The sequence below is a fragment of the Salmo trutta genome, chromosome 4 (genome assembly GCF_901001165.1).
Source record: "Salmo trutta chromosome 4, fSalTru1.1, whole genome shotgun sequence".
In the NCBI taxonomy this organism is placed as follows: Eukaryota; Metazoa; Chordata; class Actinopteri; order Salmoniformes; family Salmonidae; genus Salmo; species Salmo trutta.
Window position 1 is genome coordinate 21,195,890 of NC_042960.1, and position 25,198 is coordinate 21,221,087.

The window sequence follows — 25,198 nt, forward strand, 5'->3', positions numbered from 1 at the left end:
TCCAGAGGTGCATGTTCATTAATTGTTTATGGTTCATTGAACAAGCATGGGAAACAGTATTTAAACCCTTTACAATGAAGATCTGTGAAGTTATTTGGATTTTTACGAATTATCTTTGAAAGACAGGGTCCTGAAAAAAGGCTGTTTCTTTTTTTGCCGAGTTTATTTTAATTGGTCTTACTCGGATACCATTTGACTTAAAGGGACAGTTCATCACAAAGTTAAGATTTAGGTTAGTTCAGGCCCTTTAGGGTTAATGTTTTTAGAGCGCAAAGTTGGTCTTACGGTGCCCTCATTCCAGGCCATTGTGTAGATCCAGCTATACTCATCAATCCAAAATAAGGAAGATGAGCAACATATCATTTTTATCTATGTCTGTATGACGTGTAGTTTCTTTCTTTCCTTCTTTCCTTCCTTCTTTTCTTTCCTTCCTTCTTTCCTTCTTTCCTTCCTTCTTTCCTTCCTTCTTTCCTTCCTTCTTTCCTTCCTTCTTTCCTTCCTTCTTTCCTTCCTTCTTTCCTTCCTTCTCTCTTTCTCTTCTCTCTTTCTCTCTTTCTCTCTTTCTCTCTTTCTCTCTTTCTCTCTTTCTCTCTTTCTCTCTTTCTTTCTTTCTCTCTCTCTCTCTCTCAGATGAGGAACAGGGCCACTTTGAGATAGACAGTCAGAGCGGAGACATTCGGAGCACGGAGGTATTCACCCAGAACGCCAAGGCCCAATACACCCTGACAGTGGTTGCCACCGACAATGGAGCTGTCCCCCTAGAGGAGACAGCCGTCATTCACCTCCAGGTGCCCTGACCTTCCTTTTGCATAATGGGATTGATATTGGCCCAGTTCTCACTGAGTACTACTATGACATGCCTCTACATGTTTGTAATTTACCTTTACCCGTTGCTCTTGTCTAGGGTATCATGCAATTAAGATACATTATCTTATAATATGTAATAGACAACTGATGATTACTGTGGATGGTTTGGAATTCTAGTGTAATTACTTTAATTTAGTTGCATTTGTAACATGATTTGCACTACTTGAGTCTGCGTTGGCAATTAGACATTTAATGGTTTGAATTGAAGTTGAATTCAACCCATTTCCAGGTTCAAGCTGCAGAGAAACAACATGGCGGCACCCACCCCCAAAGTGTGCGACTCTTCTCCGTGAGGGAGGACGCCAAACCCGGCACTGTCATCGGCTCCGTCCACCTCTCCCCGTCCCCAACAACCAATGGCAGGCTGCGTTACTCCATCGCCGAGAGCGACGGGGTCATTCACTTCGGCCTGGATAGCTCGTCCGGCGACCTGTACCTCAACCAGCCGCTGGACTATGAGTCTACGTCACGCTACTTTCTGGTTGTACATGGCGAGGACGCCACCAGACCAGGGACGAACATGACTGCATTTGTGAGCGTAGCGGTGGAGGATGTGAACGACCACGTGCCCTGGTTCCCCTGCGAGGTGATCACGTTGGGGTTGCTGGAGGACGTAGAAGTCGGAACGCGTGTGATCGCCTTCAATGCCAAAGATGGCGACGGGAGCCTGGCCAACAGCGGCCTGCGTTACTCATTGACCTTTGATCCTGAGCTGGGCAGGTCAGGAGGGTCATCGTTGTCCTCCACATCATTTCCTTTCCGCATCCATCCACTCACCGGCACTCTCACCACGACCACTCCCCTGGACCGCGAGAGGACCGTGAGCTTCACGTTCATGGTCACCGCCACCGACCAGGCAGCAAGGGCGGTCGACCGCAAGTTTGCGACTGTGACTGCTCAGGTGTTCTTGCTGGACGTGAATGACAACCGTCCGGCGTTTGTCTCCCAGGACACGGTCCTCGTGATGGAGGACGCAGAGGTGGGGAGCCTGGTGCATCGTGTGGTGGGCGTGGATGATGATGTGGGTGAAAGCGGCCAGGTCACCTATTGTCTTGTCTCTGGGAACAAGGAAGGGTTCTTTACTTTGGAGGAGAAAACAGGTATGCTCTTGGTAGTATTTCGATGAATGACGAAAGTAGGATTCTGGAAAATGTATGAGGAATCATTTACCTCACTACAGTCTTTCCGTAGTTTAATTTCCAGTCGAAGCACAAAGGCCCCCAAAGCAAAGCATCGAGGTAGTCTAATGAATCGCACTAAATTCTTCTGCTGCTCTATTGTTCGCTACATACTTTAGTCTGAGACTGCCATTAATGAAGTCGTTTGTGGTGACAAGGGGCATTGTACAAAAAGTCCTCAGAGATTGGATCGTCTCTAACCAATCAGAATATCAAAGCCGATGATGAATTTTCAAACCGCCGCTTTACCCGTGTGCTCTGGCTCTGGTCTGACCAACCTAATTGGTGATTGGACCAATCATACGGCGCTGAATGTGTTTGCATTCGGTGAAGCGCTACTCAGATCCAAACTCATTGCGAAGAATAAAACCAATGTCCTTGGGCGTAACGTTTGGCCAGAGTAAGGAGCCTGGGTAGCCAGGAAAATATCCAGATCCTCTGACATCAAAATTGTCAAATGAATCCCTGATCTATGAATCACTTTGCATCCTAAACAACTGCTCATTATGTGATCATGGCTCGATTCTGCGCCTTGCCTTGCTCTAACTGATCCCTTCAGACACACTGAATCTCTTTAGGTGGGGGGTAGCAGCGCTAGGTAGTGGCCCGCCCTATCAATACAATGGCAGGGGAACACTGCCACAGTACATCAGTCTCAACTCGCCTCTTCTCCCCCCGTAGGTCTGCTGTACCTAGCATCCCCTCTGGACTACGAGCTCCAGACCTCCCACTCCCTGACCATCCAGGCCTCAGACCAGGGGCTCCCCTCCCTCTCCTCTATCCAGACCCTGATGCTGGAGGTAGGGGATGTGAACGACCAGCCTCCTCTGTTCCAGCAGGACGTCTACACAGCCAGCGTTCCCGAGAACAGAGAGCCTGGGGAGAGCGTGGTCACTGTGTCCGCCACAGACAAGGACTCCGGTACGTACCACTCTGGATACTGTTATTTTTTTCAAATTTGTGTTTCATTGTTCAGTTCAGATGGAGAATACAGAGCAGAAAAACAAGTTGCACAGTTTTCTCTCCATTTGCAGTGCTTCAATTATTTATAGGAGATATTGTTCTGCGCTAGCTAGCGCCTCATCTCAAAGGAAGAAGTAAGCTTTGTCTGAGCCAAAATGGTCCATAGGGAAGAAGCCTCATGTTTCTGTAGCATAAGGCAGTTTGGTGTCAAAGTACACCCCCTGGAGATCACAAGGCCTTACCTACCCCCTTACCTCCAATCTATCTCCTTAATGCGGCGTGCCAAGCAGAGGCAGCAGGTCCCATTTTTAGAGTTTTTATGAATCAACCTAGGATCAAACCCCCAACCTCAGGGTGGTCAGGACAAAGAACGATAAGCAGAATAATTCTCTAGGTAACCTAGAGCCCACATCACTCATTGTAGACAAACCCATCCACAGTTTAGATGTACACAGCGGTCACATTACAGTATATCAGTTTAGGCTCTAGGTGGCAGCATCAGCATATGAATTCTGCTTTGAGAGACCCTATCTTACTGTGGTTGTGCTGAGTCCGATCTGTCCTGTGATTTAGTGGTCAACAAACACTGTTGATTATTCTTTCTAACCCAAAATCCTGACCATAAAATTGCATTTGATAAAATAACCAAGTTGGCTATGGTTTGGATTGCGGTTTGGGACAATTTTTTATACATTTGATTCTTATGTTGCTCTCTAACTGTTCACTGTCCAATGGTAGTTTAAATTACTTTTGATATGACATACTGTATCTATAGCTTATGGAAACATTTGAGATTCCTGTATCTTTTCTGCTATCTCAAATAAGTATTAAGCAGGTGCAACTATGGGGTAACCTTGTTCCCTGAAAAGCCACACAAGTCTACCATAACCCCCCCATTTTCCCTTTCGCCCCCCTGTCCATACATGGTTCATGTCAATCACCAGTATATCACACTGACAGGGGCACCATTAACTGACAATCTGCCTCAATCTGTGAGTTTTCAGTAGAGCCCTAGAGGCCTGACAGGTCAAGAATTTCTACTTCTCCGTTGGTCCCATTCCACAAGGGCTATGTCCCAAATGGCACTCTGTCCTCTACATAGTGCCCTATGGGCCCTGGTAAAAAGTAGTGCACTACATAGGGAGCATGGTGCTATTTGGGATGCATCCTTTTGGGTTTGATTGAAATTGAGGGAGAACCGCAGTGCGCTCCCCTGATCTTGTCTTCTACTGTTTGTTTTCGCTCTGCACAGGCTAGTTCAAGCATTCATCCCACCGAATTACACTCACGACCCAACTTAATCACGTTCGCACATCCACACGTTGGCCCTTGTTTATTGTAACACTTTTCCCCACAGTAGCCCGCCGTCCCCCAAATCACATTTCTTAATTGCTCTCCCAAATATTGAAAGTTGAGGAAGAAGGTGAAGCGAGGGAGGGTGTGTGCTCTTTTTAAACACCAAGGAGGTGTGTGTGTCTGTGTCTCAGCGTGTCTCACTGTGCGTCCATATGGGTATATGAGTGTGTGTGAGACATTCTTGGGGGTGAGAACAGTGTCTAAAAAAAGCAAGCAGACAGAAAGCCCCCGCTCCTCCAGGAGATGTGAAAGGTCCCACAGACGATGAGTCCATAATCCCAACCATCTGTGCTAATAGGCCTTGAGTGTTCATCTGTCTCCTCCAATCACATCTCTCTGGAGTGGCCTGAATCTGTGGTGTGTCTCGATGGCTGCTCTCTCTCCATCTCTCCCACAATTAAGTTGAGGAAAGCTTTGTATTATTTTATATATATATATATATATATATAAAATTGCCGTTGATCTTTGTCTTCTGCTTCAGTGTTGGAGAAATTGTGAGGAGAGAGAGAGACTGGTTGTTCAGTACTTCACTCCAAACCTTGCTTTAGGTACAACTGGAGTCTGAAGTTTACATACACTTAGGATGGAGTCATTAACTTGTTTTTCAACCACTCCACAAATTTCTTGTTAACAAACTATAGTTTTGGCAAGTCGGTTAGGACATCTACTTTGTGCATGATACAAGTAATTTTTCCAACAATTGTTTACAGACAGATTATTTCACTTATAATTCACTATCACAATTCCAGGGGGTCAGAAGTTTACATACACTAAATTGACTGCCTTTAAACAGCTTGGAAAACCCCAGAAAATGTCATGACTTTAGAAGCTTCTGCTAATTGACATCATTTGAGTCAATTGGAGGTTTACCTGTGGATGTATTTCAAGGCCTACCTTCAAACTCAGTGCCTCTTTGCTTAACATCATGGGAAAATACAAAGAAATCAGCCAAGACCTCCAAAAAAATTGTAGACCTCCACAAGTCTGGTTCATCCTTGGGAGCAATTTACAAATGCCTGAAGGTACCACGTTCATCTGTACAAATAATAGTACGCAAGTATAAACACCATGCGTCTACGCAGCCGTCATACCGCTCAGGAAGGAGACGCGTTCTGTCTCCTAGAGATGAACATACTTTGGTGCGAAAAGTTGAAATCAATCCCAGAACAACAGCAAAGGACCTTGTGAAGATGCTGGAGGAAACGGGTACAACAATATCTATATCCACAGTAAAACGAGTCCTATATCGACATAACCTGAAAGGCCACTCAGCAAGGAAGAAGCCACTGCTCCAAAACCGCCGTATAAAAGAGGACAAAGATCGTACTTTTTGGAGAAATGTCCTCTGGTCTGATGAAACAAAAATATAACTGTTTAGCCATAATGACCATCGTTATGTTTGGAGGAAAAAGGGGGAGGCTTGCAAGCTGAAGAACACCATCTCAACTGTGAAGCACAGGGGTGGCAGCATCATGTTGTGTGGGTGCTTTGCTGCAGGAGGGACTGGTGCACTTCACAAAATAGATGGCATCATGAGGAAGTAAAATGATGTGGATATATTGAAGCAACATCTCAAGACATCAGTCAGGAAGTTAAAGCTTGGTCGCAAATGGGTCTTCCAAATGGACAATGACCCCAAGCATACTTCCAAAGTTGTGGCAAAATGGCATAAGGACAACAAAGTCAAGGTATTAGAGTGGCCATCACAAAGCCCTGATCTCAACCCCATAGAACATTTTTGGGGAGCACTGAAAAAGCGTGTGCGAGCAAGGAGGCCTACAAACCTGACTCAGTTACATCAGCTCTGTCAGGAGGAATGGGACAAAATTCACCCAACTTATTGTGGGAAGCTTGTGGAAGGCTACCGAAAACGTTTGACCCAAGTTAAACAATTTAAAGGCAATGCTACCAAATACTAATTGAGTGTATGTAAACTTCTGACTCACTGGGAATGTGATGAAATACATCGTTCTCTCTACTATTATTCTGACATTTTACATTCTTAAAGTAAAGTGATGATCCTAACTGACCTAAGACAGGGAATTTTTACTTCGATTAAATGTCTGGAATTGTGAATAACTGAGTTTAAATGTATTTGGCTAAGGTGTATGTAAACGTCTGACTTCAACTGCGTGTCCATCTTTTTGGTAATAAAAACAATAACATAGTTGTTTTATTGGTGAAAAATACAAAATAATTTAAAAAAATCCTCCGAGTTTACAATCTTTCACTGACATTTTGCTTGACAGAGTTTTTGCTTGTTTCTCTTCACTTTATTGTACAATTTATAGTTTGGCAGAAATATGTGATGTTTTTCAATGTATTCCCACAAGTATCTTTTTATGTATCTCAACAGTGAAGAGGCGACTCCGGGATGCTGGCCTTCTATGCAGAGTTCCTCTGTCCAGTGTCTTTTGCCCATCTTAATCTTTTATTTTTATTGGCCAGACTGAGATTTGGCTTTTTATTTGCAGCTCTGCCTTGAAGTCCAGAATCTCAGTCGCCTCTTCACTGTTCTCTGTTGACGTTGAGACTGGTGTTTTGCTGGTACTATTTAATGAAGCTGCCAGTTGAGGACTTGTGAGGAGTCTGTTTCTCAAACTAGACACTCTAATGTACTTGTCCTCAGTTGTGCACCGAGTCCTCACACTCCTCTTTCTATTCTGGTTAGAGACAGTTTGTGCTGTTCTGTGAAGGGAGTAGTACACAGATCTTCAGTTTCTTGGCAATTTCTCTCATGGAATAGCCTTAATTTCTCAGAACAAGAATGGACTGACAAGTTTCAGAAGAAAGTTCTTTGTTTCTAGCCATTTTGAGCCTGTAATCGAACCCACAAATGCTGATGCTCCAGATACTCAACTAGTCTAAAGAAGGCCAGTTTTGTTGTTTATTTAATCAGGACAACAGTTTTCAGCTGTGCTAACATAATTGCAAAAGGGTTTTCTAATGATCAATTAGCCTTTTAAAATGATAAACTTGGATGAGCTAACACAACGTGACATTGGAACACAGGAGTGATGGTTGCTGATAATGGGCCTCTGAACGCTTATGTAGATATTCAGTATAAAATCTGCTGTTTCCAGCTACAGTAGTCATTTACCACATTACCAATGTCAACACTGTATTTCTGGTCAATTTGATATTTTAATGGACAATTTCTTTGCTTTTCTTTCAAAAACAAGGAAATTTAAGTGACCCTGAACTTTTTTGTGTGTGTGTGTAATAAAAACTGTACAAAACCATCCACTGTAATCACCAGGGCCACTAGACAGGGAAGAGAATATACCCCACAGTCACCCCTGACAATTAGTGGTTGAGTTATAGTTGTCCCGTGAAAGTGTGGTGATGTGAACCACATGTGAAGACCTGCGCTGGCTGGGTCCTGATGGGTCTGCTCTACCACTTGACCTCTATGTCGGGAGGGCTGGAGGGGCTATAACTCGGTCAGGGACATCAGTCTGTATCTGTTTGGTACTCTACTAGCAGCACTTTCCCTACTACCACCTCTCCCTGTTCTTCCTCGAAACCACCAACCTAAGTTGTGTTCATTAGGGCACGCCGTAGCAAAACGTTTTCCAATGGAAAACAAGTGTTTCCTATTGGACATGTACCTACCCATGTCCCCATTTTTCATCTGTTTTGTGCCTGGGACTAGGGGGAGGTGAGTGAGATGATTGGGGGGGGGGGTTTCAAGGTTGTGTGCATGGGTGATCCACTAGCATTGAATCATACCGTATCACTTGGTGGGGCTCATGTGAAGGTTAGCCAAATATTTTCATTTGTTTTTTTTCCTTTATTTAAGTGACAGATCATATCTCGAGGTGATTTACCCCTGTTAGCACTGGTTTCAATCTGGGAATCAGATAAGGCCCCTTGTCCCAAATGCCTCTTTCTCTCCAGACAGGCCCCTAAACATGGCACCGTATTCCCTGCCATTTGGGACGCGTACATGGGCTGACCTAACGTGATGCTAAACGGTGACGTCAGAGCGGAATGTTTATTAATGCACCCCTAAACTTCAAGTGTGGTTGTGTCCCAAATGGCTCCCTGTTCCCTATGGTGTAGTGCACTTCATTTGACCTGAAATGGCACCCTATTCTGTGTATATAGTGCACTACTTTTGGTCTGGTCAAAAGTAGTGTGCTATAAAGGGAATAGGATGCCGTTTAGGACACAGCCCCAAGATGTCTAAAAGGAGCCAAGTGGAATTTGCTGGGTTATCATCCATCATATTGCCAGAAGAAAAAAGTAGTTCATTGGTTTTGATGGAAAGCATGAGTGAATTTTGGTGAGAAATGTTGGAGCGCTAGACTAGTCGTAGCAAGGGTTGTTAATATTGAAATGGATGGTTTTTATGCGCATACCTGCCATTTATTGAACAATGTCCTATTTATTACATGTTCCTTGTTTTGAATGCCTTTGATTCAAACCATGAGCTGGACGGATGGTGCCATGGCTACGTGCCCTCAACCTTTATACTGTTTTCGTGTGTGTGCCGGACCAGAGTTCAAATAATGTTTTCTTTCAAATACTTCATTTCTGCTTGATTGAGCATGTGTGGCACAATGGAACCACAAGTCCAAACCCTGCCTATCTGGCACTCAAGGCAGGTTCAAGCAAATGCTGAAAGTATTTGAAATATTGAATTATTTTGTGTACCATGCATCTGATATTGATGTGAACAGTACTCTACCTGTAACCAACTGTCCATCCATCTCTCTACCACAGAAGAGAATGCTGCAGTGTGGTACAGCCTGTTGCCCGGGCCGGGCTACGACTTCTTCTCCATCGACCCCCATTCTGGAGAGATGAGTACCACCTCCCAACTGGACAGGGAGCTGCACCAGCACTTCACCCTCAGAGGTTATACACATTACACACAGAAACTCATTACTGTTGAATGTGCAGTTTGTCACTTTCATTTCCGGTAGCCTCCATTTACAAAAAAGTAAATGGAGGCTTTTTTGTAAATGGAGCCGTTGAGTCAATCTTGAATTATTATTTTTGTGTGTGTAGACTGGCTTGTGGTTGGTTCATTGAGTCTCTGGGAAAGTTGAAGTTGCACTGCACCTTTCAACAACTGTTGAATTACCATGAAAGAACTACAGAAATATACTGTAACTGTCATGGTGCATTTTGTAAGTCAACCAATGCTCATCTCAATTACACACACACGCACACACAGAGTATATAAGTAACATAAATAATTAGACACACTCACTTTAGTTGGTCGATATTTACCAAATAGTTTCTCTGCAGTGAGAAAGTTCCACCCAAAGACTGTATAAGGGTGGATTGCAGTTCAGCGATGTCCAGAGTTGGGGGGGGGCGCATATCTGGGAATATCAGCCAGAGAGTGGAATTGTAGCCCCATTTTCAAATGAAATTGTATTTGTCACATGCGCCGAATACAACAGGTGCAGTAGACCTTACAGTGAAATGCTTACTTACAATCCCTTACAATGCAGTTTAAGAAAAATAAGTCTCTTAAAGTATTTACTAAAATAAACTGAAGTTAAAAAAATGATTAAAGAGCCACAATAAAATAACAGTAATGAGGCTATGTACAGGGGGAACTGGTACAGAGTCAATGTGCTGGTTAGTCAAGGTAATTGAGGTAACATGTACCAGTCAAAAGTTTGGACACCTTCTCATTCCAGGGTTTTTCTTTATTTTTACTATTTTCTACATTGTAGAATAATAGTGAAGACATCAAAACTATATGAAATAACACGTGTAATCATGTAGTAACCAAAAAAGTGTCAAACAAATCAAAATATATTTGATATTCTTCAAAGTTGCCACCCTTTGTCTTGATGACAGCTTTGTACTCTTGGCATATATTTTGATTTGTTAAAAATAAATTGGTTTACTACATGATTCCAAATGTTATTTCATAGCTTTGATGCCTGCACTATTATTCTATAATGTAGAAAATAGTAAAAATTATTAAAAACCCTTGATGGAGTAGGTGTGTCCAAACTTTTGACTGGTACTGTACTTCACGATATCTCCGTCTCTTCATGCAAATGACGAGGATTTTTGGGCCTTGTCTGGTGCCTGAAGTTAATCCTTTGCATCCGACTCAGTAATATTTAAAACCCCCACCATGCGATATGTGGAGACAGTTATCCCATACGACAGTCCTCTCTCGTTTAGGGCATCGTTTAGGGCTTGTCACATCTGTTTCCACCATAGGGCTTAATAAAATATCTAGAATTTTTTTTCCCCTCTTGCTCCTTCTCTCTCCCCCTCTTTGTTGCTTTCTTTCCCTCCTTCTTTCTCTCTTTCTCATGTTCTCTCTCGCTCCCTCTCATTCTCTCTTTCTTGTGCTCACTCCTTCCTCGCTCTCTTGCGCTGTCCCTCTCTCCCGATTTGTTCTCTCACCAGCACTCTCTCTCGCCCTCTTTCAATCTCTCTTTTTTGTGTTATGGTTCACAGCCAGAGTCATAAAGAACTCGGTCTACCCACTTTTTGAAAGCAACATTATTCACCAGATTTGATTGATGTTGAGGCTAGACGTTACAAGGGTACGTCCAAAATGGTACCTGATTCCCTAGTGCACTGCTTATAGGGAATAGGGTGCTATTTAAGACTCTTTTATGCCTTGGACTAGGGTATTTTTGTGCCCCCCCTCACAAGAATACAATTACATCCAAAATATGCAATAATATTTTGTGATAAACTGCTTTCAGATGTGCACATGACGATATTTGTACAGTCTGGAGGGAGTTTGAACAATTAAAATCTAAGGAAATATAATCACAGGAAAGCCGTGATTTGAAGTCGTGCCAGAATCGACCCGGTGATGATTGTGAAATACCAAGAGACGTCGGGCCAATTTTCCACTGGTACGGTCAGATTAAAACAAGGGGGAAAATGAACCCTGAAAAAAAAAATCTGTTTCATATCAGCATTTTTGGGGGGAGGGGTGGATGGGCAATATAAGATGTTGATACAATGTAGAGAGAAGCTGTGAAAGAAGTACGTCTTCAGTTATGACTTTCAAAGGACAGTCTATTTTTTGCTAAGTTGTTGGTCTGTTAAATCTGTGAAGGATGCAAAACGTAGAACTCATGAAATAAAGAAAATCTGTGAAGGAACCGCTGTTTGTTCATGCCAATGTTTGTGGGGGAAAAAAGAGCATTCGAATGACTTGAAGCGGTGAAAACCACAATGATCCCTTGCTCCCACCTTTCCAACTGTTAGTTCAGCTATCACATCAAGGAGGGGTGGCACACTGTTGCATTTTTATTCTATTGTCACTAGTACTAACGGAACCATCTATCCATCAAACCGCGGCTATTCTCGAGCAATGCTGTACTTGCAATGATCGTGATATATGGCCGTCTTACCTACTTTTGTCAAATGCACTGATTGCATGTCACTCTGGATAGGTCTCCAAAATGACACAAATTTAATGAAGAAAGTTTGAACAATATTCAAACAAAGGATTTCCAAAATTCCTATTTTCTTTTTTTAATCCTGGTTGGGAGATTCTGGATTTCCTTCTCGTTTCTGTATGATTCTGGGAATCTTCCAACTGGAATTTCTGAAAACCTAGGAATTTTGCAACCCTATTCAAACAGGACCTAAACCCTCAACTTCCTCTCCCTGTTGTCCCTCTGCATCATCTCCCTCGTCCCCCTCACCAGTCCAGGCTCGGGATAGCGGCGTCCAGCCCCTCTCCAGCACGTCCACGGTGCTATGCTCGGTGTTGGATGACAACGACAACGTCCCCGAGTTCATGCAGGCCTCCTTTCAGCTTAGCCTGCCAGAGAACCTGCCCCCCGGGGTCATCCACACATCCCAGGCCTCGGACCCAGACCACGGAGCCAACGGCACCATCACCTACGCCATACAGGGTGAGATTCCTAAATGGAGCACCTCAGTGTTTCAGTGGAAAATTACTTGGTGGTTTCAACAAGATTTATTCTAACCAGAGTGTATTGACTTATCCCTCCAGGCGAGGACTACGGCGGGCGTTTCACCATCCACTCCACCACGGGCGCCGTCAGCACCACGCGGGCCCTCGACCGGGAGGAGCGGCCCAGCTACACCCTCTGCATCCAGGCCAGCGACGGCGGCCAACCCTCCCCACTCAGCTCTTCCACCCAGCTCCTGGTGCTCCTGCTGGACCAGAACGACAACAGTCCCTCGTTTCACCGCAAGAGTTACCGTGCTTCCTTGGCTGAGGGGCTCCCCGCAGGGGCAGAAGTGCTGCGTCTGGAGGCCCGAGACCCGGACCAGGGCCCCAACGGCGAGGTGACATTCTCTCTGGCCGAGGACACCCTGGGGGCCTTCTCGGTAGAGCCCGCCACGGGTGTGATTCGGACCACCCGGCCCTTGGACAGGGAGAGCCGTGCTCAGTACACCTTCAGGGCTGTGGCCACCGACAGCTGTGCCAGAGGTCCACGGAGCTCCGCCACCGCAGTTACCGTGCAGGTGGAGGACGCCAACGACAACGCGCCCGTCTGCACGGAGAACCCCATTATCGGCTGGGTCGCCGTGGAGACGATCCCAAACAAGATTGTCGCCACGGTGACGGCAGTGGACGGTGACCGTGGTGAGAACGGGACTGTGTGGTTTAGCTTGGTGGAAAACAACCCTTTTTTCACCATCAATGGTAAATCAGGAGACATACGATTGAATGGTTCCATTAGTCAGAGTTTCTTGGGTGCTAACCTGCAGGTGTTGGCTGCAGACCAGGGGAGGCCAGCTCTCACCTCTACCTGCCTGGTCCTTATTCACTTGAAGGGAGAGGACGAGCCACTGCACTTCACTGAGACGCTCTACGAAGCAGTTGTGGTGGAAAACAGCAAAACTGGTACGGAAGAACTGCTCTAATATCAGTATATGAACAACTATTCAAGACAAGTGCATTGATATGTACCAGATCTGGTTTCAACTAGTATTTGTTTTCTATCATATATGTGCTTGATTGAACTTGGCTGCTGCAATGGAGCCAATTGAATAGTCCTAAAAGTTGGAACCCAGCCCATCTGGCGCTCCAGTCAGGCTCAATCAAACACTTAAGTCTGCTGTGTATGTTCAATACTTTATCCAAACTCTTTACTGGCGTCACGCTATCTATCAAACCCTTTGAGTTCAGGTTAGGACTAAAAGCCATTGAGAGTTATCTTTTTTCCATCTCTTCTCCTTTCCCCTCCAGGCGCGTGGGTGGGAAACGTGGTGGCTCACGACCGGACCGATGACAGACGGCGAATCGAGTACAGCATTTTCAACGGCAACGAGAACAGCGCCTTCGCCATCAACCAACACACGGGTATGAACCAACCTTTCCAATACAAAAAATATATATTTCTCGTGTGGTCCAGTGGTTAGTGCCACCATCCCCGGCACACATATACCAGAGTCAGAATGTGTTTAAACCCACCTTTTTGATTTATAATCTCTCCCACCTTTTTGTCTCCTCTTCACTGTCCTAATCTTCAATAAGTACATTTAAACCCTAAGATAACTTGTTCTCCTCTCCAAAACACTTCTCTGAGGCTGGAATCATAGACATAGCTTAGGCTCCAGTGTGCTTGTTGGCATAAGCCAGCTAGGATTCTTTCATTAGTTGCCTGCAGCAGGAACTTAAAACCATGCTTGTCTTTTCTTCCTTGTTCGTTTTTCAGGTCATTTTTTGACTCCAGGGACACACCAAAGCCAGAACCTCCGCCTATCCCTGCATCCATCTGTCTAGTTTTCCGTATCTCCATCCAGGCTAATAACCCCGGCATTCCAGACTCCTCAGATCCCTTTCCCAAACAAGACTTTACTCCTTTTTCTTTCAATTAGCGCGACTAGCATCTCAATACCTTTGGACCATCGCTCGCTCTCGCACGCGCGTTCATTTCCATGTAACACATTGGGGGCGATGAAACAAAGGAAGGAACTGAATAGGGCGGGGGGACCGTTGGGCAATGCGAGCATGGGCGATGGAGCGTGAATAGGGTGGAAAAACACCAGTGAATCAGCTCCAGGTGACTTATTAAAGAAATCTATTCCCACTCACAATAGAGACTTGATCGTATACAAGGTTTGAAATAAAAATAGTTTTAGACAAACATATCTGTTTGCAGTCTACAAATTAATTTTTTATTGTCTTCTGGCCCCCCGACCATCTGCTCTAGAAACAAATCGGACCGCGGCTGAATCTAGTTGATGATTCCTGCACTATAGTTTCCAGCCCCTACTGGATTGGCTGTAGATACCTAGCCTGCTTGCTTGTGTAAACAACGTCACGCTGCTTAGCGAGTCCCACTTCCTCCTGATTCAGACCATACCTGGCACGAACTCGGGACCTCTGCCTCACAAACACAAATGACCGTCCTCCCTCAAGCATCTTAGCCGATCGCGCCACCTCAAAAGCTAGCTAATGAGGCTACACAAGCGGGACACTCAAGGCTGAGGAGTATGTGTCTCACATCCCCATGTGTTACACTAGCACGCACATGAGGGCGACGCTAGAGTGGCTATCCAAATTATCGTGTGGAAATCCCCTTTTAGGATAATTGAAGGCATTGTCTACTACAGCAGTCAAGGTTATTTTCCCATATCCCCCTGTTCAGAGAACAGGCATTGTATCCCAAATGGAACCCTATTCCCTATGTAGTGCACTACTTTTGACTAGGGCCCATAGGGCTCTGTTCAAACAAAGTGCACTATATAGGGAATAGTGTGCCTTGAGGGACGCATACACAGGCTTTGCTGTGGATTATGGACTGCTTGCCTTAGCCAGCATGGATTCATTATGGCCCAAACTCTCCCTGAGCCCCTATATATGCAGTGTGGCTGAAGTGGAACGGGTGGGGGGGAACATCAAAGTCCAGATTACATTCTTGTTTGGAGACAGAGGAATCAAGTTGTTAATGGAATGTGTACATATGTTTTGAATGCACAACTGCAAAACATGGATGCAACATGGTGCTAGAATACACGCACGCTCAACATAACTCCCTGTGAATTCTATGAACTTTTTATCGTACAACCATCATACAATCTTTCTTGTTTGCGCTCTCCATCTCTTCTCCCACATTCCTGTCTCTCTTTCTGTTCGTTCGCTCGCTAAATCCCTATCTTTCTGTTCCCTCTATTTCTCGCTTTCTTTCTCTTTCCACCCCTCTCCCAGGTGACATCACAGTGTGGGACCAGGCCAGTCTAGACTACGAGGCCAACCGGAGGGTCCACCTGGTGGTGCTGGCTGACGGCGGCCCCCTGCGCACAGCCCACTGCCGGGTCACTGTCACGCTGCAGGACGTCAACGATAATGCGCCGGCCTTCGAGCAGGGCCACTACCGCACGGCCGTGTGGGAAGGCCAGGTACACAACACCTACGTCATGCAGGTATGGATTGGAGGCCAGCCAATCGAGTTGTTACTTTGTCATTTTGAGCTAAGGCAGAAACATAATTTATCGTTACCAATCAGTTTCTTTTGAGCTATGTTCCTCTCAAGGTTTCTTCCATCTCGGGAGTTTTTCCTGGGCACTGGGCTCTTGCTTTTGCATTGATTGATTGATTGAAACATGGCTGTAAAAAAAAAAAGCATTACAATCCATTTCAAATACCAAATGCATAGCATTATTGCGTATTTTTTCCATTAAGTGTTGTGCGGCCTGTAACAGTCTGAACTGACTCTTGCGAATGTTATTTTTACATTTGCCAATGTGCCATTCTTACGCTGGGTATTGGCTATGTAGAAATAGGCTTCCTAACTCTATAATGCCTTTCTTCCTGTAGGTGTTTGCCTCTGACGCGGACAGCGGTGTGAATGGTCAGATTGAATACTCCATCTTGTCCGGTAACCAAAACCAGGCGTTCATCATCGACTCTGTGCGCGGGATCCTTGCCACCAACACTGTTCTAGACCGGGAAATCACTTCCTCTTACAAGTACGCTAGCTTACATTACACTTTACGCTACTGTTAGTTGTCACTTGCTATGGCAATGTATTGTGAGTTGTGTGTATCTAATCCTACATGCTAGACAAAAGATTTCAGTATCCTTGAACAGGGTATGGTAGTAGGTGTCAGGCACACCGGTCTGTGTCAAGAACTGCAACGCTGCTGGTTTTACATGCTCAACAGTTTCCTGTGTGTATCAAGAATGTTCCACCACCCAAAGGACATCCAGCCAACTTGACATAACTGTGGGAAGCATTGGCGTCAACATGGGCCAGCCTCCCTGTGGATCGTTTTTAAGGTTGTTCTGAGGTCAAAAGGGGTGCAACTCAATATTAGAAAGGTGTTATAATGTTTGGTATACTCAGTGTTTTTCTATACTGAACAAAAATATAAATGCAACATGCAACAATTTCAACAATTTTACTGAGTTACAGTTCATATAAGGAAATCAGTCAATTTAAATAAATTCATTAGACCCTAATCTATGGGTTTCACATGACTGGGCAGGGGCGCAGCCATTTGTGGGACTGGGAGGCCATAGGCCCAGCCACTTGGGAGCCAGGCCCAGCCAATAATAATTTGTTTTTCACCACAAAAGGTGAAGACAGAAATACTCCTCAGAATAGACAGAAATACTCCTCAGTTTCATCAGCTGTCCGGGTGGCTGGTCCTAGACGATCCCGCGGTTGAAGAAGCTAGATGTGGAGGTCCTGGGCTGGCTTGGTTACACATGGTCTGCAGTTGTGAGGCCGGTTGGATGTACTGCCATAGTCTCTAAAACAACGTTGGAGGCGGCTTATGGTAGAGAAATTAGCATTCAATTCTCTGGCAACATCTCTGGTGGACATTCCTGCAGTCACCATGCCAATTGCACGCTCCCTAAAAACATGAGACATCTGTGGCATTGTGTTGTGTGACCAAACTGCATATTTTAGTGGCCTTTTGTCCCCAGCACAATGTGCACATGTGTAATGATCATGCTGTTTAATCAGCTTCTTGATATGCCACACCTGTCAGGTGGATGGATTATCTTGGCAAAGGAGAAATGCTGATTAGCAGAGAAGTAAACACATTTGTACACAAAATTGGAGAGAAATAAGCTTTTTGTGCATATGGAACATTTCTGGGGTCTTATTTCAGCTCTTGAAACATGGGACAAACACTTTGCATGTTGCGTTTTATATATATTTTTCAGTATATACAGTATATGTCTATCGATCTCTACGTCTTCTACCTACACTGCCTAGTTGGAGTCCTAGTAATGTAATGGTGTGCTTTTCCTTGTGATGTTGTGTTCCCAGGTTGGTACTGCAGGCGTCAGACAGGGGTAGCCCTCCCCTTAGCAGCACTGCCACCGTCCGGGTCCAGGTGGTGGACATCAACGACAACAGCCCCGCCATTCCCCCCATGGAGCCTGTGGTCATAGCAGAGAGTAAGACACCGCCCCTCTCAAATGGCACCCTTTTCCCATTACAGTACATTACTTTTGACCAGGGCCCATGGGGTAACCATTTTCGGTCTACATTTTCTAATCACATAATTTTTTTGTGTATATTTATTTATTTATTTAAAGCATCATCACAGAAGGACAACATTTGGTAGCTGGCGCTGAAAGGATGAAGCCCCTCTTTGTAATAGTCCCACAGGCTGTTGTGCCTGAGGCACAGCTCTATACTTATGCCACTGTCCTGAAGGAGTGAAGAGCACTTCCTGAAACAAATTGCTTGGGAGACAAGCCCACCCAATGAGCAAAATTAGTTGAAATCGGTATTTCCAACCGAAAAACGTATTTTCAATGTCTTTCCAATGTATTTTGCTCATAGGGCAGTTCCCAGCCCCTCACTGACACACTGATTCAGCTAACCAAGGTTTTTATGATTAGTTGAATCAGGTGTTATAGCAGAAGATTTTATTGATTGACAAAGATTTCCAAGAGAATTGTCAACTTGAGATAATGTTTGTTTAATTTGTAATACTAAATATCTGTGGAGATGAAGTAGGACCAGTACACACAATTGCTCTTCGGCTCAGGCCAGGCCAGTACCCCCTAACAAGTTGTGTGCGTTTGACTATATAGACTATTTGGTACTAAATACTTCTTACACTGTTATCTTGTCGGTCACCAGACCTCCCAGCGGGCTACATGGTGACCCAGGTAAGCGCCAACGATGTGGACCTCAGCTCCACCGTGACCTACAGTTTTTCGGACAATGCCAGCGCTGCCGGGAGCTTTGCCATCGACCGCTACACGGGCGTGGTGACCCTGACGCAGATGCTTGACCATGAGGAACAGACAGCGCACAGGCTGGTGGTGTGGGCCTCGGACACCCTCCACCAGACCACGGCCGAGGTCCTGGTTCAAGTGCTGGATGTAAACGACAACGTGCCCGTCTTCTCCCAGGACTCCTACCAGGTAGCTAGAACTGCAATCGGTTTTGTATTTCACTAATGATGCATTACAAGACACAGTTATGGTTATGGAACACAAATCCCTCACCACACACACACACACACACACACACATCTACTTTGTGGTGAGCCTTTCCACATTAGCAAAAAATTATTATATAGGAGGCAGAAATGAAGTTGTTTAAAATGTAAACATGACTGACTAACTGAGAGGATGAGGGGATTTGAATGTCAAGTTGGACAATGTCTGATCTATCCATTTGACACCATTGTACTCCCTCAGTGACGTCTTGTCACTGAGGGAGTACAACATCTCCTTGAGTCCTCAATGAGATGTTTATAAATGTATTTATTTTTTCCTGGAAATTGACATGAGACTTTGTTTGTTTGCACCACCAGGTGAAGTTGCCAGAACTGTCTCCTGCCAACATGTTGATCCTGACTGTGGCTGCCACGGACCGAGACTCTGGGCTTAACGGCAAACTCGGCTACAGACTCCTCTCGTCACCTCTACACGGCTTCTACATACACCCAGACAATGGTAAGCACTATTAGATTTACCAATTAGATTAAAGTTAAATGATGTAAAACAGTGCATGAATAGCTTTCATCAGAATTAGCCAGATATAGTGAACTTGCCTGTTCTAATTACAAAATATATTTACTTTTGTGTTTTTATTGAAGAGAGACATTGTGACCGAGATTGGAGGGAGAATGTGTCATTGTGAAGAATGTGTAGGCCGGATATCACCCAATGCCGACGTGTACATACAGTATGCGTACCACATTTTAAACTACTGTACCATCCAGTCCATTCTAAATCAATTTTAATCAAATTGAAGGGTAACAATGGAAGAACTTATTTAGGCACGAAGTCTCTAAAGTGCGAACTCTTGGCAGAGGCCACGTGAAAATGTTTTTAATGGACCCAGGACCATTCTCCCAATCATACCCAGAGTCCAAGGACGAGTCAATCAGAAATTCCAAGGCTGAATCTATATAGCTGCTGCTAGGTCTTGAAGAAATAGGCCTAATCCTCCCGTGATGCTACAAAATGTGCTTCTCTTAATTCCTACGATTCAGCCTGTCAAAATGTAGTAGGAGAAGAAAAGTTACCGCCACATGCTTTCCAAGGTTCACGTCTTAAGACTGTCTGGTAGCCCGGTTTTCATATTCATCTTTTATATTCCCTTGTTTAAAGTCAAATTTTTCTGGCGCGACGCGCTTATTTTACACGTTGGCCAAGAAATGGGGGTTTGCGCCAACAGTAAGTATATGCCCAGTTCTGCATGGTTCTACACATCAAGGGTTATTCAGAGTATTCACACTGTCAGTAGCCTCAGTTTCTCCATCCATCCATCCATGGTTTCTCTTTTTACGGACTTGGATGTGTGAAGGAGTGCAGTGGAGGGGGGGAGAGAGAGAGAAAAAAGAAGGGCTGAGTGGGAGAGATTGCTGATGAGAGGTCTGCTTCAGAGCTGGGTCTGTCCTGTTATATCCAGTCTCGGGAAGCACAGTTAAGTCTTCGCCCTCCCCAACCCCACAAGTGAAGAAGACTAATTGAACCTGACGAGGCTAACAGAGACCACTACATTCTCAAAGCTCAGTTTTTTTTCTTTCTTGAAACATTTTTTTGGGGCCACCTTGTTTCTTTCGAGGGCCAGCGACTTTAATATCTGAGAAATACGTTCTCCATGTTTTGTGGTGCATGTAACTAATGGGAAGTGAAATTTGGATTGGCGTCAATATTAGAATTGATTCTCTCAGAATCGTGTCTTAATCCTAACTCGAACCAGAAACTAGATACTGGCTCGTTCTTTTGTGTTTCCTCATGTTTCCAGCACTCATATGTTTTAACTTATGTGAATTATGTGTTTCAAGATAAGTTTCAATATTACACGAGGCCGGGCGATATCCAAAACTGATTTGACTATACAGTAGTGTTCGATTTTATGTAATGAAAAATACCAATCTTGCTCATTTTCAGTCTCAATTTACTGTGCTCACGTCAGTAAACTCATTCGATAGTTCAACATTCTCAAAATAAACTTCAGCAAAAAGCCCACAGAACACACTATAGAGAGCATTACAGACACAATCCTGAATGTGGGTTTCAGTCAAAAGGCGGCCCCGCCACTTGGTTTGCTATAAAGCTGAGGAGTGGGGCTGGAGAAGTATAATTACGCTCAGATTTCTAGACTAAGCTATGGATGCAACCCATGAGGTAGTGAGTGATCTTATTCTACTGTACAGGTTTTGCGGTTGCCAGGTCTCCCTTGTATATATAAAAAAAAAACGTTTTAATCACCAGGGACTTTCCTGGTTAAAGGGGCATTCCACCAACGTTGCTCTATTTGATAGGTTGTTCTTTACCATAATAACAGCTAGAGAGCTGTGCGTTGTCGACAGTCAGCATGGTAAAGCCTCCCTCATAGTAGCTGTAGACTGAGTGGACACCTGAAACCCTACATTAGACAATGTTAAAATAGATCAGCTTGAGTGTTTGTCTAATAATTATGATAACATATTTATTTTGATAGCGCTTTTAAATTCTGCATAGGAATAAAGCAATTTCTAAAGGACCTGCAGCACTTTCAGTTGATTAAAAGCACTAGTAAGATGTTTTTTACTGTTTTCAAATCGGAGATGATGGCTAACTCCAAATCCATTTGTCTTGTAGGGTCGGTGTTCACCAACAAGCCCTTGAAGTATGTCACCAACGGTAACGTGATCCAGCTCCTGGTGGAGGCCAGAGACTGGGGCGACCCAGTCCACTCTACAGTCACCTCCGTGGACATTGTGGTCCTGGACGCCAACGACCACACCCCGCTCTTCCAGCATGACGCTTACACGGTCAGCCCCCTTGAGGATACCCCTGTCGGCACAACCCTGCTGACCCTCTGGGCAGAGGACCTGGACTGGGAGTACGAAAACACCCACCTGGACTTTGTCATTGCCAGTGGCAACGAGGACAGGAGGTTCTGTATAGAGGTAGCTGCGGTCCAAACGGAGAACCAGCAGAGGACCGCTGGGAGTCTGGTTCTGTGCCAACTGCTGGACCGCGAAACCACTGAGGGCTACATCTTGACAGTGATAGTTTCTGACCGTGGCTTGCCTCCGCTCAACAGCTCGGCGGTCGTGGCGGTGACCGTAGCGGATGTCAATGACAACATGCCGGCTTTTGTCAGTGCGGAGTACCACACTCAGGCCAGCGAGAGCAGCCCACCAGGCACCAGGTTGGTTCAGGTGACTGCCCAGGACCCTGACCGCGGAACCAACAGTCTGGTCCGGTACGACATCATCTCAGGCAACAGCAAGGGTCACCTCAGGTTAGACCCCCACACCGGCGCCCTGGAGGTCAACCACAGTCTCGACTATGAGGAAGACTCCAAGTACGCACTGACCGTCCAGGCTTCCGACGGGGGCGAACCTGGAAACCGTAAAGTAGCTTTCACCGTGGTCTTTGTCATGGTGTTGGATGAGAATGACAACTCACCCTACTTCATCTTCCCCGTAGTCAACTGCTCGGTGCCGGAGAACCTTCCAGCCTTCACCCCCACCTGTTCAGTCCATGCCATCGACCAAGACGCCGGGCCCTATGGACAGCTCACCTACTCCATCCTGTCCTCCTGCTTCATGGACTATGGCAGTGGCAGCCCTGACAGGAAGGAGGCCTTTGCCATTGACAGCCTCACTGGGGACATCCACACACGGCAGACCTTTGACTTCGAGCGGGAGAGTGACTACTGCTTCATAGTGGAGGCCAGGGACAAAGGCGAACAGGCGGCCACCGTACGGGTCCAGGTGGCCATCGAAGGGGCGGACGAATTCAGTCCCGTCTTCACCCAGAGGCAGTACCGTTTCATTCTCCCAGAGAACGCCAAGGCGGGGCAGACGGTCGGCCACGTTATGGCCATGGACCATGATGGAGGCCTGGATGGCATGGTGGAGTACTCCCTGGTCAACCCCTCACAGTTGTTCTCCATCAACAAAACAACAGGCGCAGTGTTCGTCTCTGGCCCAGTGTACCGCAAGACAGGAAGTTTCTCCAACGACGTGGTGGAGCTCTTGGTGACAGCCGGCAGTCCCAGAATGGACTCCAGGTCCACCACCAGCCTGGTAACAGTCAATATCTCCAATTCGGCTGAAGCTCTGATCGGGGTGGCCCTTGGTGTCCAGACAGTCACTCTGGGTGTGTCGCTGGCCATCTTCCTTCTCCTACTCGTCAGTTTCGTGGCCCTTGTTCTGAGGTACAAGACCAAAGAGGCTGCCATCAAGAAGGCCGCTGCCCTCGCAGCCAACCTAAACACTGGCACGTTCGGCAGGACTGGCGGTGCCCAACAGCACAACGGCATTGGCTTGCGGGAGCTGAGGGCACCCATCACCATCCGAGTGAAGAGGGACATATCCCTCCCTATCCGGAACTCTGACTCAAGCGGTCGCGGCTCGGCAGAAGGTGAGACGGCCGAGGACCATGAGATCAAGATGATCAACGAGTACCCGTGCCGCAAGAGGGCCGACTCATCTCAGAGCAGAAGGTTCCCTGACTCTGGCGTGCCCAAGGACTCGGACCAGCTTTCCTGCCATTCAGAGGATGGAAACCCAGGGACGGTCGTAACCACGGTCTCCAGCACATGTCTGGCCACAGAGATGCAGAGCTCTGAGAGCCTCCACACCTTCAAAGAGGAGGGAGGGGGGGAGGGTATGCTGCCACGGGTCAGGGTGAGAGACATGGAGGAGAGCATGAGGGGCTACGTCCCTCTCTCGGACAGCCAGGCCTCGGTGGACGGCTCCTTCAGCTCACTGTTGTGTCCGGAGGAGCAGCTCCTGGGCAGCTACGGCTGGGACTACCTGCTGGACTGGGAGCCGCGCTACCACACGCTGGCCTCAGTCTTCACCGACATCAGCCTGCTGCCCGACGAGGACCTCCAGGGGGGCCATGAGGGCCTGGCGTCCGAAGCCTGCTGCCTCATGCATCCGCCACCCCTCATCACGGGCGTAGCGCAGCCAGGCCTCAGGGCCGTGCCCCCCCGGATGCCCCTGCGCAGCATGCACACCCTGACCCGGAGGCCCTCCTACCCCAAATACGCATACGCGCCCCTGGCCAGGAACACAGGGCTCACCCCGTCTGCCATGACACCCAGTTTCTCTCCCTCGCTGTCGGTGCTCACACTGCGGACCCCCAACGCCTCCCCGGTGGTCTCGGAGACTGGGCTGGGGTTCTTCAGGCTAGACGCCGGCAGCCTTCTGGAGGGAGAAATACAGGTGTAGACTTGCGGACCTTTTGATATTATGATAGATGCCAAACACTAGCATTAAATCATTTGGTTCTCAAGCTTATTTTAAGTCTTTTAACATCACTATTCAATTAGTTTCTACAATTAGTTTCTCAACATAAAGGATCTACAAATCAATATTGGCTCATGTTGGGCAATATTCTGTCATCTGGCACATCTATTAGTAAGGACATTATACAATGCAGATGCATGGGTGAAATCAGACATTTATTAGATGTCTTTGTACAATTAATGATTTGCATTGTGGCGCATTTAATATTTTCATAACTTGCTTTTGTAATAAAGTTATATATGCAAAAGCCTAAACTCTGGTTTGCATTGCAATAGCACAACGCAGCACTCTGTACACGAGTGAATGTTTGAATCCACAATTAATGAACACATGTATGGTCGTAAACATGTTTGCATGCTAAAGAAAATGAAACGCATTGTTATTTCAGTTGGCTATAGCTTTTTGACTTGGCAAGTATTCTTGTTGTTCTGTAATTGTATTATGTCTGAGTACCACGAGCCCATATTCTGTGAACAACTACATTTCAAATACCTACAGTATTTGAAATGTCATTAACAGCTGTACAAAGAGCCAGGGCAGTTGGTGTGGGACCAGTCTTTTGATATTGCTGTGTGCGCCGATTGTATACTATAGATACTAACGGCACTTATTTATGTAACATTTCAAAATGAAAAGAAAAGTGTTCTCTCAATTGTAAAATGTATATAAACTAAGGTCAAATTTAAGTAGGTTAAATAATGTCCTGCTATCTTTTAGCTCTATGGGGCAGTTCTAACTAACTTGAACAACAATTAGTGTACGATTCAATTCCACAATGGTTTGTGACTTTCTCGTCATTCCTTTTCATCGTTGAACTGATTTGTTAATGTGGTTCATAAATTAAACAATTCCAAAGGAAAATGTGTGTTGCTTACGGAGCAATAATTTTTCCAGACTCCCTCTGCAATTAGTTTAGTCTTATTTAGAATTTCCTATCACATTTCAGAAACCTATTGATACCACATGGAGAACAAAACCCCCATAAGCCTTTATTGTTGTTCTTCACATGGTGGATCATGCTTGTTAAGAAACTGGAAGTCCCACTCTTTAGAAATGTCTTGGAATCACGATCGAATAGCATTTTGGTTCCATCCAACATTCTTCCACAAACCCATTTTCCACATGGCCACCCTGAGTGTTTCCTTTAACCCAGTGTTGGAGAAGGT

General features: G+C 45.6%; 1 protein-coding gene across 1 annotated transcript in view; it reads left to right on the plus strand.

Moving 5' to 3' along the window:
• dchs2 (dachsous cadherin-related 2) overlaps positions 1–24,893 on the plus strand; it is a 57,660-nt gene extending 32,767 nt beyond the window's left edge. The window contains exons 8-20 of the mRNA XM_029750122.1: positions 631–788; positions 1,097–1,967; positions 2,727–2,966; positions 9,093–9,227; positions 12,020–12,229; positions 12,331–13,191; positions 13,537–13,650; positions 15,502–15,716; positions 16,111–16,262; positions 17,576–17,706; positions 18,401–18,687; positions 19,083–19,224; positions 21,364–24,893. Coding sequence (XP_029605982.1) covers positions 631–788; positions 1,097–1,967; positions 2,727–2,966; positions 9,093–9,227; positions 12,020–12,229; positions 12,331–13,191; positions 13,537–13,650; positions 15,502–15,716; positions 16,111–16,262; positions 17,576–17,706; positions 18,401–18,687; positions 19,083–19,224; positions 21,364–23,954 — 6,107 coding nt within the window. The 3' untranslated portion in view covers positions 23,955–24,893. The remainder of the gene's footprint in view (positions 1–630; positions 789–1,096; positions 1,968–2,726; positions 2,967–9,092; positions 9,228–12,019; positions 12,230–12,330; positions 13,192–13,536; positions 13,651–15,501; positions 15,717–16,110; positions 16,263–17,575; positions 17,707–18,400; positions 18,688–19,082; positions 19,225–21,363) is intronic.
• Positions 24,894–25,198: the final 305 nt, after the last annotated feature.